Below are 14,631 nucleotides of genomic sequence, written 5' to 3'. Positions count from 1 at the left end.
CAGTGAGTTGTGGACAAACATTAGACACTTGTGTTGTGTTGGCATTATCAACGAGAAGGCAGGGTTTGCCTGCAAATGGTGCAGGCTGAAGAAACAGAAGCTGAAATAGACTCATACTTTGTGTCTTGAGGGAGAAGTGGATATAATTTAAGATACTTCTTTCTTTATATATAGTTATTAATTTCAAGTACAGAATATTACATGATTTGGTACCATGAAATCAAACCTAACCTTGGTTTTCACCCAATGGCATACAACATCTCCTCACATTCACAGAGACATAAGAAACAGTCTATCATTGGAATATTTGTGTGTAAAGACGGACCACTAAATCTATGAAACAACATGCTGGGTTCTCCAAGCAAATCGGAGAAGCTTCTGTGGGAATAATCCAACACCAATGACCCACAAACATTGAACAGCAACATTAGATTTGTTGTAAAGACACATATTGTAAAGACCTATAAGTTTTACTAATATACTTCTGGGAGAAAATCTGCAATCTTTACTTGGTCTGCCATTTATGTGACTTCACATCCAAAACAATGTGGTTGACTCTTATCTGCCTTCCAAAGTAGCCCGAGCAAGGCAACAAGTGCTGGCAGTAACTGCTGCCTTTGCCATCTTAGGCTCATTGTTTGACTGTAGTGCAGTTGTGTAGAATGAGAATGTGCAATTCTCTTGGTTGGCTCAAACTTTGGGAGAGAGAGCTCTTCAGAAAACCAATGAGTGATGCTATTGTAAACTTACAGGAGACAGAGATAGAAGAATTTAAGTATTCTTAAAATTACTTGCTAGACAGGCAAAATAAAAATTTTAACCATTTTCATGGAACTGAGGAGATGCCACACATTCAATGCAAAGACAATCTACTACACAAATATACAGATGCAAATGAAAATGGTTATATTTAGACCCAGCACAAAGTAAAATAGGATTAGCACCAGCTGAAGAAACAATGTGGTGGCAGAAAGAATTTAGGATTTATATTGTGACAAAGAATTATCAATTAAAGTTACTGTGATTATGCAGGAAAACACAACATTCAATTTCCGATCCTTCGAACAGCAATTGAAATAAACAATTAGTGTGTTTTGGTGATGCTGACAGAGATAAGTTGTCATCTGGGGACCTAGAGTCAAAAACATCCAGCACAGAAACATGCCCTGCAGCCCACTGAATCTGCACTGCCCATCAAGCATCCATTTATATTAATCTGACACTAAATTCCATTTTATTCTCCCCACAGATTCCATTACTCACCTACACACTAGAGGCAATGTGCCATGGCCAATTAAACCCACCAATCTGTATTTCAAGATGTGGGAGAAAACCCATGCAGCCACAGGGAGAAAATGCTAATTTCACACAGACAACACCAGGGGTCAGTATTGAACCCAGGTCAGCAGAGCTGAGAGGCAGCAGCTCCATGAGCTGTGCTGCCCTTTTAACTCCCTTGCTCTTAGCAAACAATGCCATGGGTTCTTTACTTAAGCAGGCAGATGGGATCTTATTTTAGAATGGCAGTGCCTCCAATACTGCACTCCGTCAAACCTGTCACGAAGTGCAAGGCCTAATAACACAAGAATAATCGGCAATTTTCTACTCAGTATACAAAACATAACGTACAACATTATACAACTGCATAAGCAACAGTATACACTATAGGATAAGAGAGAAATAGATGCTGAAGTTACAACCCGAGTAAGACTCGAATTATGTAAATCAGTGTTTTATGAAATAAAAACAAAATGCTGGGAATGTTCATAATTTTATGATTCTCAGATGCATTGAGTGTGTAACATAACACTCAAATTTGTGTGGTTGATTTGTACAGAAATAAAAGTGAATTGTGAAATATGTGATGGGGAAATATTTTAGAAATGACAGTAATACCAGAGATTCTTTTAAGTAGTCCCATTACAGTATTTATTTCAAAGATAATACAAAATATGCAGAGCCCTACTTTTTGGGATCCTTTTCAATTATTATTTATATCCTATGCACCTTGTGCAAAATACCCTTTCAGATTGTGCATTTTACCCCATCCTATTGAAAAATGAAGTTTAGATTATCATTTCCACAACAAAGTTATAAAGCAGATGCAGAGGCAAAAGATTTTTTCATTAAACTATAATCCACTGGAATAGATTACGTAAATGCTATACCAAAAGCACACAGGAACCCAAAAAATGACAGCTGGACAGAAAAATGGCAGATGGAGCTTAATCCAGACAAGTGGGAGGTGTTGCATTTTGGGAGGACAAATACAAGAGTACATGAAGGGATCTTGGGGTGTAGGTCCTCAGCTCCCTGAAAGCAGCAACACAAGTGGTTCGGGTGCAAAAGAAAGTGCACGGCATGCCTGCCTTCATTCGTCAAGACATGGAGTATAGAAGTTGGGAAGTCATGGTGCAGTTGTACAAAACTTTGATTTGGTCACATTTGGAGTATTGTGTGACATTCTGGTCACCACACTATAGGAAGGGTGTGGAGTCTTTGGAGCATGTGCAGTAGAGGTTCACCAGGATGTTGACTGAAGAGGAGAGTAGCTATAAGGAGAGGCTGGACAAACTTGGCTTGTTTTCTCTGCAGCATCAGAGGCTGAGAGGTGACTTGATAGAAGTATATAAAATAATGAGGCATAGATAGGATAGACAGTCAGTGCCTTTTTCCCAGGATAGAAATGTCAAGTACTGGAAGGCATAGCTTTAAGGTGAGAGGGAGAAAATTTAAGAGGGATTTGCAAGGCAAGGCTTTTTTTTTAACACAGTGGTAGGTGCCTGGAACACACTGCCAGGTGGTGCAAGAAGATATGATAGAAAAGTTTAAGAGGCATTTGGACTGAATCATGAACAGCCAGGGAACGGAGGGATGAGTAGAGAGACTCATGCAGGCAGGATGGTAATGGTTTAGTTTAGACTTATGGTCGGTGCAGACATGGTGGGCCGAAGGGCCCGTTTCTGTGCTGAACTGTTCTATGTTTCCATTTCTAAACAGAAGCAGGAGAATGCCACAGGATCGCAGCCGATCTCTTACCTTACTGGCACCTTCCTACACTCTCTCATATCCCTTGATATCTAAAAATCTACTGATCTTTCTTGAATATATACTTCCACAGCCCTTTTGGATAGAGAATACAGAAGATTTCTGTGAAGAAATTTCTTCTCATCTCAGTCCTGACTGGCTCTTTATTTAGTGACTGTGACTCATGGTTCTAGACACCCGTCAGGGGAACCATCACCCACTGGCTACCTTGTCAAATTCTCTGAGAACTTTGTACATTTCAACAAGATTGCCTCTCATTTTTCTCAACTCAAGATTAAAAACTAACTTAATAATTTCCTCACAGACAAACCCTGACCTGCACTTTTGTTTTCTGTTCAGATTTGCAGTTTATTCATTTTCATTAACTTTCAGTGATTTTAGATACAAGGACACCCTAGTCCCTCTAAATCCTAATACCTTTCAACCTCTCACCATTTAAAAATCCTCCATCTTTCTTCTAATGGAGTAGTTGACCCCAGTTATTTCCACATTATGTTCTACTTGCCACGTCCACACTCATTCACTTAACCTGTCTATATCCACTGAAGCTTCTCTGGATCCTCCTCAAAGTTATGTCAGAAAATATGGATATATTACACCCGATCTCTTCATCCAAATCAACGATATAGATAATGAACAGTGGGACCCAGTAATGAAGCCTGCAACTGCCCACTAGTCATATCCTGCCAACTTAAAAATGACCCACTCATTTCTCCTTTCTATTTTCTGTTCATTAACTAATCCTCAGTCCTTACTGTCACAAACCAGCAACAAAAGAAACACACTGTGCATGATTCAGTGTTAAAAACTATTTTATTAATCACTACTTATGATAATACGTAAAATAAAAGTAAAAATGTTAGTATGTTAGAATTCAAGAATGTTAAACCTCGAACGTTAACCCCAAACCTAAACTCTTCGTGTGTGTGTGTGTGACAAAGTCCAAAACTCCCAGTTCCGGAATGGTTCTTAAAGTTCAGTTCCGCAAGCCATAAGGTGAAACATGAGCAAGGGCTTCTTCAACAACCACCGTTGTCTGAAGATAAGATGTAGATGTAGAAAAACATAGAGAGAGTACATACGAAATCCAAATGTTCCACGATGAAACCCAAACGACACTTCAGTGTTTACTCGGTAGTGACTTCCTCACCCCGAAAAGCATCCGAACCGTGGTCGTCCACACACAAATACCTGTTTCCTTCTACAGGTCAGCAACAAAGTGAACTCCACCGGATTACTTCCAACTTCCATACATGGATTTCAGTGGCAAACACAGTTATTGTTTCTCATCCATCGATAGAGAAAACAAGCAGGCTGATGTCTCTCTCCCTTCTCTCTCTCTCTTCTTCTTCTTCTTCAACCACGTCATTACGTCCTTTATCTTCTATTGACGTAAGCACGCCCCACACACACATACACACACACTCTCTATCTTAAAGGGACTTTCACTGAGTCCGTAACACCTCCCACCTAAAAAAAAAATTTTCCCAAGAAAATTTTAACCGCGCATAGTTAATAATGTTAATAATTATCATGCTACACAACTACAGACTATCAGATTAGTACAGATACATGTTTCCCATTTAACATCGAGAAAGACAATCAGCAATCACATTATCTTTGCCTTTAATGTGAGTTATCATGAGATCAAACTCTTGCAAAATTAAACTCCAGTTTAACAGCCTTCTGTTCTTGTTTTTGACTCGGCTCAGAAACACCAATGGGTTATGATCTGTATACACAGTCAATGGTTTCTGAGCGGTGCAAACATATACACTGAAATGTTGCAAGGCTAAAACAAGCGACAGTAATTCTTTCTCTATGGTGGAATAATTCTTTTGATGCTCATTAAATTTCTTTGAAAAGTAAGCTACAGGATGGTCAATATCATCAAGGTCACCCTTCTGCAACAACACAGCTCCTGCAGCTTCATCACTGGCATCTACTGCTAATGAAAATGGCTTTTCAAAGTCAGGTGTTCTGAGCACAGGATGGTAGCATAAAATGGCTTTCAGCTTCTCAAATGCTTCTTGACAAGAATCTGTCCAAACAAACTTTACTCCCTTCTTCTTTACTCCTTCCCTTGTATGAATTGTATTCATACAATCCAGAAGGGGTTACAAAGGCTGAAATTTCCCTTCCTCTATCTGTTAATGGAACACACCAGTACCCTTTTAATAGGTCAATCTTTGTAAGAAATTTTGCCTTTCCCACTCTGTCTATGCAATCATCCACCCTAGGAATAGGGTAAGCATCTGACTTTGTTACAGCATTCACTTTCCTGTAATCTGTGCAAAATCTAACAGTTCCATCAGGTTTAGGTACAATAACACAGGGCGAACTCCAATTTGAAGTAGAATGTCTAATAATATCATTTTCCAACATGTATTTGATTTCCTGATCAACAAGTTTACTTTTTTCCACATTCATTCGATATGGGTGTTGTTTGATTGGTTTTGCATCCCCAACATCAACATCATGGGTAATTATCGATGTTCTGTTTGGAACATCTGGGAACAGATTTTTAAATTTTAAAATTAATTCTCTCATCTGTTGTTTTTGTGAAACTTGTAAATGGTCCAACTTCGTTTCAAGGTTCTCCAGGATATTTTGGTTTTTTAGTTTCGATGGAACAATATTTGGTCTAAATTGGCCTTCCTCAACATCAACATCAGGCATTCTAGAAACAACCTTTACACCATCCACCAAGGCCACAACTGAATCCCTCTCATAATAAGGTTTTAGCATGTTTACATGACAGAGTTGTGTTTTCTTGCGTTTATCTGGTGTTTTGATTATATATGTTAGATCAGTCACTCGAGATTCAATAACATAGGGTCCAGAAAAACGAGCTTGCAAGGGATTATTTTGGCTAGGGAAAAATACCAACACCTTTTGCCCCACTGCGAATGTCCTAGGCCGAGCACGTCTATCAAAATATGTCTTCATTCTTATCTGGCTTGTTTTCAGATTCTCTCTTGCTAGCTGGCAGACTCTCTCCAACCGAGTTTTAAATTTTTGGACATAGTCCAACAGACTCAAGTGAACTTCCTCATTAACCCATTGCTCTCTTAACAACTCCAAAGGTCCTCTCACCCTATGTCCAAACACAAGCTCAAACGGACTAAATCCGATTGACTCCTGGATCGATTCTCTAACGGCAAACAAAAGTAAATGGATACCTTCGTCCCAATCCTTGGTGTTTTCAAAGCAATAAGTCTTCAGCATATTTTTGAGAGTAGAATGAAATCTCTCCAGAGCTCCTTGAGATTCTGGGTGATATGCAGATGATACAATCTGCTTTGCTCCCAGCTCATAGACTATTTGTTGAAAAATTTTTGACATAAAATTACTACCTTGATCAGATTGGATTTCTTTTGGCAAACCAAACAAGGTAAAAAATTTTACAAGAGCCTTTGACACCGTCTTGGCCTTAATATTTCTAAGGGGTATTGCCTCTGGAAATCTAGAAGTGGCACACATGATGGTTAACAAATACTGATTTCCAGTCTTAGACTTTGGTAAGGGGCCAACACAGTCCACAATCACCTTCGAAAAGGGCTCCCCAAAAGCAGGAATTGGTTTCAAAGGAGCCACAGGGGGTTTTTGATTTGGTTTACCTACCATCTGACATGTGTGGCAGGTTCGACAAAACATCACCACATCTTTTCTCAAACCAGGCCAATAGAATTGTTTCAAGATCTTCCCTACAGTTTTATTCACACCAAAATGACCACCCAAAGGCATACTATGGGCCAGGTTTAAAATCTCATCCCTATAAACTTTTGAAACAACAACCTGATGAATAACTTCCCAGTCCTCAGTAACAGGAACATGAGGAGGTCTCCATTTCCTCATTAACACTCCATTTTTGACATAGTATCCAGTTGGCACCTTTTCAATCTCCTCACATGAGAGAGCTTTTTTCTTTCAATTCTGTCAACTCAGGGTCCTTTGTCTGTTCCACCATAAAATCCTTCCTCGACAAAGACAAATCTTTAAATTCAGGCTCACTGTAAGGATGTTGATCCTCCAGTGAAGACAGAAAAGTCTCAGATAAGGCATCAAAATTTTCTTCCTGTTTAGGACTGTCACAAGGAACCACATCAGACTGCATCGGACTGTCTGTCTTGGCTAATTCTCTAGCTCTAGCTCGAGTCACCGCACATGATGGGTAAACATCTGTATCATTCTCAGACTCATCAATCCTTGGTTTGGTTGTTAACCGTACCACAGGATCACTTTCTCCATTTGCAAGGTCATTTCCCAATAACAAAGAAACTCCTTCCACTGGCAAACTAGGTCTTATCCCTATCTCGACTGGTCCTTCTACGAACTTTGACTTTAAAATCACCCTGTGAAAAGGGACAGACATGGTCTCACCTGTAACGCCTCGTACTAGATTTACTTCACCAGTGTCACTTTCTTCACCAAAATTTAAAACACTGTCCAGCAAGAGAGATTGACTAGCCCCAGTATCTCTAAGAATTTTCACTGGCACCTGGGGTGACTCATCATTCAGTGAAACAAAACCCTCTGATACATACGAACGGAATTCTTTTCTCACCTCCTCCAACTTTTCCGCTTTTCCCTCTTGCAAGGACTGATCTTTAACAGCATCTCCTAAACCTTTTTGATTTTTAATTGCCTGAAAGCAAGCATTGGGCCCAGCTTCCTTCTTTTTCTTCAAAAGGGCACAATTAGATATCACGTGGCCAGGTTTCCTACAGTAATAACAAGTACGCTCAACAGGTTTCTCCAGCCCTGGCTTCTTTTCATCTTTTCCTTTTTGATTACCTCCCAATTTAATCTCTGGTTTACCTGGATTGTCTTTGTAACTCTTTTGAAAGGTTTTAGGTTGTCCCCATTTGGATTTATGGGTTAAAGCATAATCATCTGCCAACCTAGCAGTTTCTTGTAAAGTTTCCACTGCCTTTTCATTTAAATATGTTGTTAATTCAGCTGGAACACATCTTTTAAAGTCTTCCACCAGTATCAATTCTGTCAATTTATCGTAATCCCCATCTACATTTTTAGCCAGGCACCATCGTTCAAAACATATTCTCTTTCCATTGGCAAATTCCATATAAGTCTGATCTGCAGATTTCCTCAAGTCTCTGAATTTTTGTCTATAAGCCTCAGGGACCAATTCATAGGCCTTCAATATAGCTTGTTTTACCTTGGTATAATCAGCTGCATCCTCAACAGACAAAGCAGAATAAGCTTTTTGAGCTTTACCTTTAATCACACTCTGTACCATAAGAGCCCATCCTTTCCTTGGCCAGTTTGAACTCACAGCAACCTTTTCAAAATGTTGGAAATACTGATCAACCTGATCTTCTTCAAAAGGAGGGACTAATCGAACCTCCCTGCTGGCTGAAAAACCATCATCAGAATCAGATTCCGAACTCCTACGCTTCATTTGTAACTCATGCTGCCTCTTTTTCTCCTCGTTATCCAGCTCCATCTGCTTCATTGCTAGATCAGCCTCTATCTTCATCTGAGTTAGCTTTTGTTCGGCCTCTAATTTCTTTTGTTCGGCCTCTAATTTCTCTCGCTCGGCCTCTATCTTTAACTGGGTTTGTTCTCGTTCAGCTTCTATCTTTAACTGGGTTTGCTCTCGTTCAGCTTCTATCTTTAACTGGGTTTGCTCTCGTTCAGCCTCTATCTTTGCCAGCTGCACCTGTGCCTCAGAAATTGCTATTTCACTGCCAGGAAACTGTTTTAACACTTCCTTCTCAAACACCTTCTTTTCCACATAATGGCCAGCTATCAATCTCTGAATATCTGCCTTTCTCATAGACTGCTTTACTTCTGTAAGGTTTAGCCTTGTAGCAATCTTTATCAAATCATCCTTTTTCGCCACCTCCAATCCCTTTTGGGTTGGTGACTCCAAAAATGCCTTAATATCCATTGCTGCTGGTTTCCACACACACAAGCCAATTAAAAAGAATTTATCAGACCTCCCTCAAAAATCTTTGGATTGAATCTCGCACAAATCTCGTCAATCTGGGGTACAATCCCAGACGACACTCGTTAACCTTGGGAACTATCCCGGACGAGCCCCCAATTTTGTCACAAACCAGCAACAAAAGAAACACACTGTGCATGATTCAGTGTTAAAAACTATTTTATTAATCACTACTTATGATAATACGTAAAATAAAAGTAAAAATGTTAGTATGTTAGAATTCAAGAATGTTAAACCTCGAACGTTAACCCCAAACCTAAACTCTTCGTGTGTGTGTGTGTGACAAAGTCCAAAACTCCCAGTTCCGGAATGGTTCTTAAAGTTCAGTTCCGCAAGCCATAAGGTGAAACATGAGCAAGGGCTTCTTCAACAACCACCGTTGTCTGAAGATAAGATGTAGATGTAGAAAAACATAGAGAGAGTACATACGAAATCCAAATGTTCCACGATGAAACCCAAACGACACTTCAGTGTTTACTCGGTAGTGACTTCCTCACCCCCAAAAGCATCCGAACCGTGGTCGTCCACACACAAATACCTGTTTCCTTCTACAGGTCAGCAACAAAGTGAACTCCACCGGATTACTTCCAACTTCCATACATGGATTTCAGTGGCAAACACAGTTATTGTTTCTCATCCATCGATAGAGAAAACAAGCAGGCTGATGTCTCTCTCCCTTCTCTCTCTCTCTTCTTCTTCTTCTTCAACCACGTCATTACGTCCTTTATCTTCTATTGACGTAAGCACGCCCCACACACACATACACACACACTCTCTATCTTAAAGGGACTTTCACTGAGTCCGTAACATTACTAATATATTTGCCCCATTACAGCTTAAGCTAATTTTGTTTAATACACTCGTACAGGACGTTATCAAAGGACATTACAGAAACCAGCTTGAGTGAAGTATATAAAAGAATCTTCCTTGGTATGACATGTATTATTTTGACTTTGTCGGAAATTCAAGCATTTGTTTAGCATCTTAATTTTCATCCACTTTTAAAATAAATTACACCTGCACAGAATCAAGTGTTTATTTAAGAAGAGGCAGTATTAACAGGAAAGGACATTATGGGTATGCGTTTGAAAATAGTGGCTCTTAACCTATTTGCCATACAGGATCACACTTGCACCTCCCAATGTGTTAACAAGGGCTATGCATGTACACTTCCTATATATCCATAGAAATATCTTTTTTTAAAAAAATTTAAATTTTTTTAAAAAAGCTTCTGTCATTCCAAAGCAACCCTGGCAAATCCTGGTAGAGAAAGCCTCTCACTGGTACCAATTATGATGGACTTCAGTCCAGTGCACACACAGTGGATACCCTGCAGCTCCTGTTGGCTGGGAGTCAACAGGTTATTTGTGAGGCACTATTTAAGAAAAGCTACCTTGTGCAGTCCTTGAGATTTTCTTGTAGTAATGTTTGAATCTATGTTGGCATTTTGAGGCCATGTTGATAAGATGACAGAGCAAATCAATTGATCAATCCAGTAGTCATCAGTACATGTCAAGGTGTGGGAACAATGGACTAAATAATGACATGTGTTAAGTTTAAGCTAATTCAGTACAATCATGCATAGTCCCTAAAGTACGGTATCCATGAAAGAAAGTAAAACTGGAATCAAAAATACAGACTAAGTATCATATTTAGTAATACAATGCTGTAGTCAGGTCATAGGCTAACATCATTCTTACCTTGCACTGGAAATCTGCTCCTTCTAACCTCATGCAGCCAGAGCCAAGGGTAACTTCTCCATTTTCATCCTCTTCAATGATGGCAAAACAATTTCCATTTGTTCTGTATTATAAAAACAAATCAGTCAGATGACGAGATAATGATCAGAATGAGCTGTGGCTACAAAGTTCCCCACATACAAAGCATTAACAGTGCAAAAGGAATTCTATAAGCCACTATTAAACTACAATTTGTGATCTGTTTGTCCAATGTCCTGTAGCAGCTGAAGACAGATAATGTCTTGAAGACAGATAGGTTTGCAGTGGAATTTGTTACAGCTTACAATGAGGAAGCCTACCTAATTCTGACTGGTGATAAAAGCAGGGCAAGAACAACAGATATTATAGTTTTTTTAGCTTAACGAAAATAAAGGAACAGATTTGGTAGTAACAGCAGGAGTACATAACAAAGGAGTGGTCAGAAGGATAGGTTACAACTATTTCTTGTATTTTTCTGGTCCAGCAGCATCTTGGTGGTGGTGGGGAATGAATGTTGACATTTCGGGCTGAGACCCTGCATCAGGACTGAGAGTGGAAAGGGAAGGTAGCCAGTATACGGGGGGGGGGGGGGGGGGGGGGGGGGGGGGGGGTTGAGACAGGGACCAGTAGATGATTGGTGGACTGAGGAGGGTGAAGAATGACTGGCAGATGGGGCCAGGTAAGGAAGGGGGATGGTGGAATGGGAGAAAGAGGCACGTGAGTGATTGATGGAAGCAGACAAGGAAAAAAAAGGCAAATGGAACAAGGTAGAGAGAGGGAAGGGTGAAGGTGGAGGCAGCTGCTAGATAGTGCTGAGCAGAGACACAAAACATCTGCAGTCTCTTGTATCTCCCTCTTGTATTTTACTAACCCTGAACAGATCTTCAACCAAGCATAGTTCTTGGTCATTTCCATGATGACCAAGCCAAAAACTTCTAAATGTCAAGCTTAGCAGAAGAAATCCCTGAAATGAGTATGGTAACAGACTACTTTTAAATGAGATGTGACCTATGCCACATATGATCTGATAACCTCAATTCTAACAGTCTTGCTTCATGCTTTGGAAGAATAACATTTGCTTCGTGAATGACTGCTCAGGAATTTCTGCAATAATGATGCAGCTACAATGAATGCTCAAAGTGTTCAACAAGGGAGACTGTGTTACTGCTTCTGTCACAACAGGAACGTTCTCTGCCACAGGAGTGAATTTTGCACATCTTTCCTCACTTTACTATTTCTCTCCTCATTCCTTCCTTTCCTTCCAATACTAATATTGATTTATAACAGATGTAATCTCAGATCAGATTTCTTGAGGGGGAAATCAACACTGTCCGAAATAAAATCCTCCATGCGGCCTTGCTGAATTCAATTGATCCTTATCTGCAGAGATGTGGTGAGGACAATTTAGCAGGATAATTTCAGATTTTAAAACTACTGTTGGTTGAAAACTCCATTACTAATGGTGGAATGGCTAAAATAAGACTAGAGTTTATATGCTACTAAATTATAATGGAAGCAGGATGTGTCAAACTAAGGAGTTGTAGAACGAAGATATGCAATCAGGACGCAAAGCCTTTGTTCTGCAATATTCTTGACTAAACCTAAGAAATTAAAACTCATAGCAGCACTGTTAGCATCTAATTTACCTTGCAGTTACCATAAAGAAGGTTACTAACGTGTCTACCAAATAGCCTACTATACATAGAATATTGTTTCATAATCTGCAGACACTACCAAGACACAAACAGAGATCTAAAAATAGAGATCTAAATTAGAGATCTAAAACTAAATTCGCAGCTGCTCCAAGTCAAAGTAATAATTTTTAATCTGTATAACTACAATAAAATTTATTGCCACAAGAAAGGGCACTGTAAATCATACTGCCACAATAGGGGCTAAAATTAACAAGTGACAACAGAAACATTCAAAATAACTTACTGACTTTGTGAGGTAACAGGAATGCATTTTCAAGTTAGTAGGAGCTGTGACATGAGAACCACAGACCACAGCTACAGCAATGATTAAATTGCATGGCCAGGATTTTATCTGCAAGCTTCCAGTGTATTTGCTCCACTTACTGCTTGCTTAACATCATGTAGATTTTCACTGCTCTTCAAACAAGAGCTGGAAATATGTTCCAATTACATATAAATTAATGGAGAGATACTAGTGTTTTTATTTATTCTGGCTAAACATCGATAACAAAATGAGAAAAGTCTAAGAGTAGCATTGCACGTACACATTTACACTTACTCATATTAACTACATCTATCTTACTGACACAATTTATAGCTATTGCACCATGGAAACTGTTCAGTGTACTTTTCTTCCACAACTGACAGTAAGTGACTTACTTGCAGGTATTGTTGCCTTCCTCTGTTGCACAGTGACCAGAACAATAACAATGAAGCCTTGGCTCTGCGTCTTCAGGTGCCACTGTAACACCGTTTGTCTTCATGCCCGTTCCCATTAGCATGTTGTCAGGATTCTGACCTTGAAAGATGAAAAATAGAAATTGTTATTAAGGCATGGTGATATTGTGAAATTTAAACCAATCAGCGTAGATTTTATGCTTCATAAAACTGGCCACCATAGCATAGATTCAATGGCCTTGATTTTACCAAATGAGGACCTCTGTCAACACTCTGCATTACTTTGAACTCAAGCTTCCCCAGATCTGGAAGGGTAATAGAGCTAAGCAACGTAACCCTGGAACTGAGTGGCAACAGAACCTCCAGTGACGTAATTGGAATCTGTCAAAGCTGTCAATGTTTTGGAATGTCTTTCATATTTTTAAACTATTAAAATTAAATTAAATCATTTAAAACACTTTTAAATAATTAAGAAACATTAAATCAAACACAAATAATGAAGAAAAAGCACAACCTCCCTTCCTTTTACCTTTCCTCTGAGCAACTTGACATTCCCCACTCAAATGAGTAGGCTTGTGGATCTGAGGACAGATTGCTGCTGCATTAAGGCTGGGCAATCTCTAAGTTCCTGCACAGTTGTTGGATCCCACCTGGAGTCCAGTGACAGAGGGCAGCCAGGAAGTTGCCAGGAGAGCTTAGATAGTAAATTTGGGACTTCTGCAGTCCTGGTGGAGCTGCCAGCAAAATCTGGGCCATATCTTTGTCACTGCCACTCACTGAACAAACCCCTGGTAGCAATGGGCCCAGCAATCCAGAGGCCATAAGTTCAAATCTGTTAGGAAATGGAATTCAATAATTTGTGGGCTGACACCGAAAATAACCTCAAAAGTTGTTTGACTGTTAATTTAGAAAAATTGGAATCTGCCTTCTCTGCAAATAGTTCTGTGTGTCTCAGCCCCATGTCCTCGATGCTCCAGGGACAAATAGGGATGTGCAATAAATGATGCTGGTATCATCCAGAGAACAAATACTAGAACAGGCCAAGTGACAATATATCAATCCTTTTGCCAAGTTCCAAACACAAAAAAAAACATCATGTGGGTCAAAAACATTTGAGATTTCAATGACTAGCACTTCCAAATATTCAAAGCTTTTAAAATGTTACATCTACACACCAGACACACCCAACTCAAGTTTATTTGCAATAATAAAACACATGTAGTTCAATGGTACATATCAATGTTTTTTGAAGTACTGGAAATTACTATAAGTAGTTGGAAATTTGCACATATTAGTCTGAATATTCTCAGCAACCGTTAACAGGCAGGCCTTGGAACGAGCAACTCAAACTAATTGCTTCCTTTCATTGTTAAAATCGGAACTATCCTGGAACAATCACTTCCTATAGGGTTTTAAATTGCAGGTTTAAAATGTCTTGTCCAATGAAAGATTAGAATTTTGCTGCAAATGGTCTAATTTGTCAGAAATAAAAAAAAGCCTTTCAACATGAACTACTAAACCA

At 39.4% G+C, this 14,631-nt stretch overlaps 1 protein-coding gene across 3 annotated transcripts in view; it reads right to left on the bottom strand.

Annotated features, from left to right (window-relative positions):
* The window catches only part of bmpr1aa (bone morphogenetic protein receptor, type IAa), a 201,535-nt gene that overhangs the window by 30,641 nt on the left and 156,263 nt on the right, over positions 1–14,631 (bottom strand). For all 3 annotated transcript variants that reach the window (XM_052041370.1, XM_052041371.1, XM_052041372.1), the window contains 2 exons: positions 13,092–13,230; positions 10,720–10,822 (listed from right to left, as the gene is read on the bottom strand). In XM_052041370.1, coding sequence (XP_051897330.1) covers positions 10,720–10,822; positions 13,092–13,230 — 242 coding nt within the window. The remainder of the gene's footprint in view (positions 1–10,719; positions 10,823–13,091; positions 13,231–14,631) is intronic.

This window comes from Pristis pectinata, chromosome 30 (assembly GCF_009764475.1).
Source record: "Pristis pectinata isolate sPriPec2 chromosome 30, sPriPec2.1.pri, whole genome shotgun sequence".
Taxonomy (NCBI): Eukaryota; Metazoa; Chordata; class Chondrichthyes; order Rhinopristiformes; family Pristidae; genus Pristis; species Pristis pectinata.
This window is presented reverse-complemented; position numbering and strand designations above follow the sequence as displayed.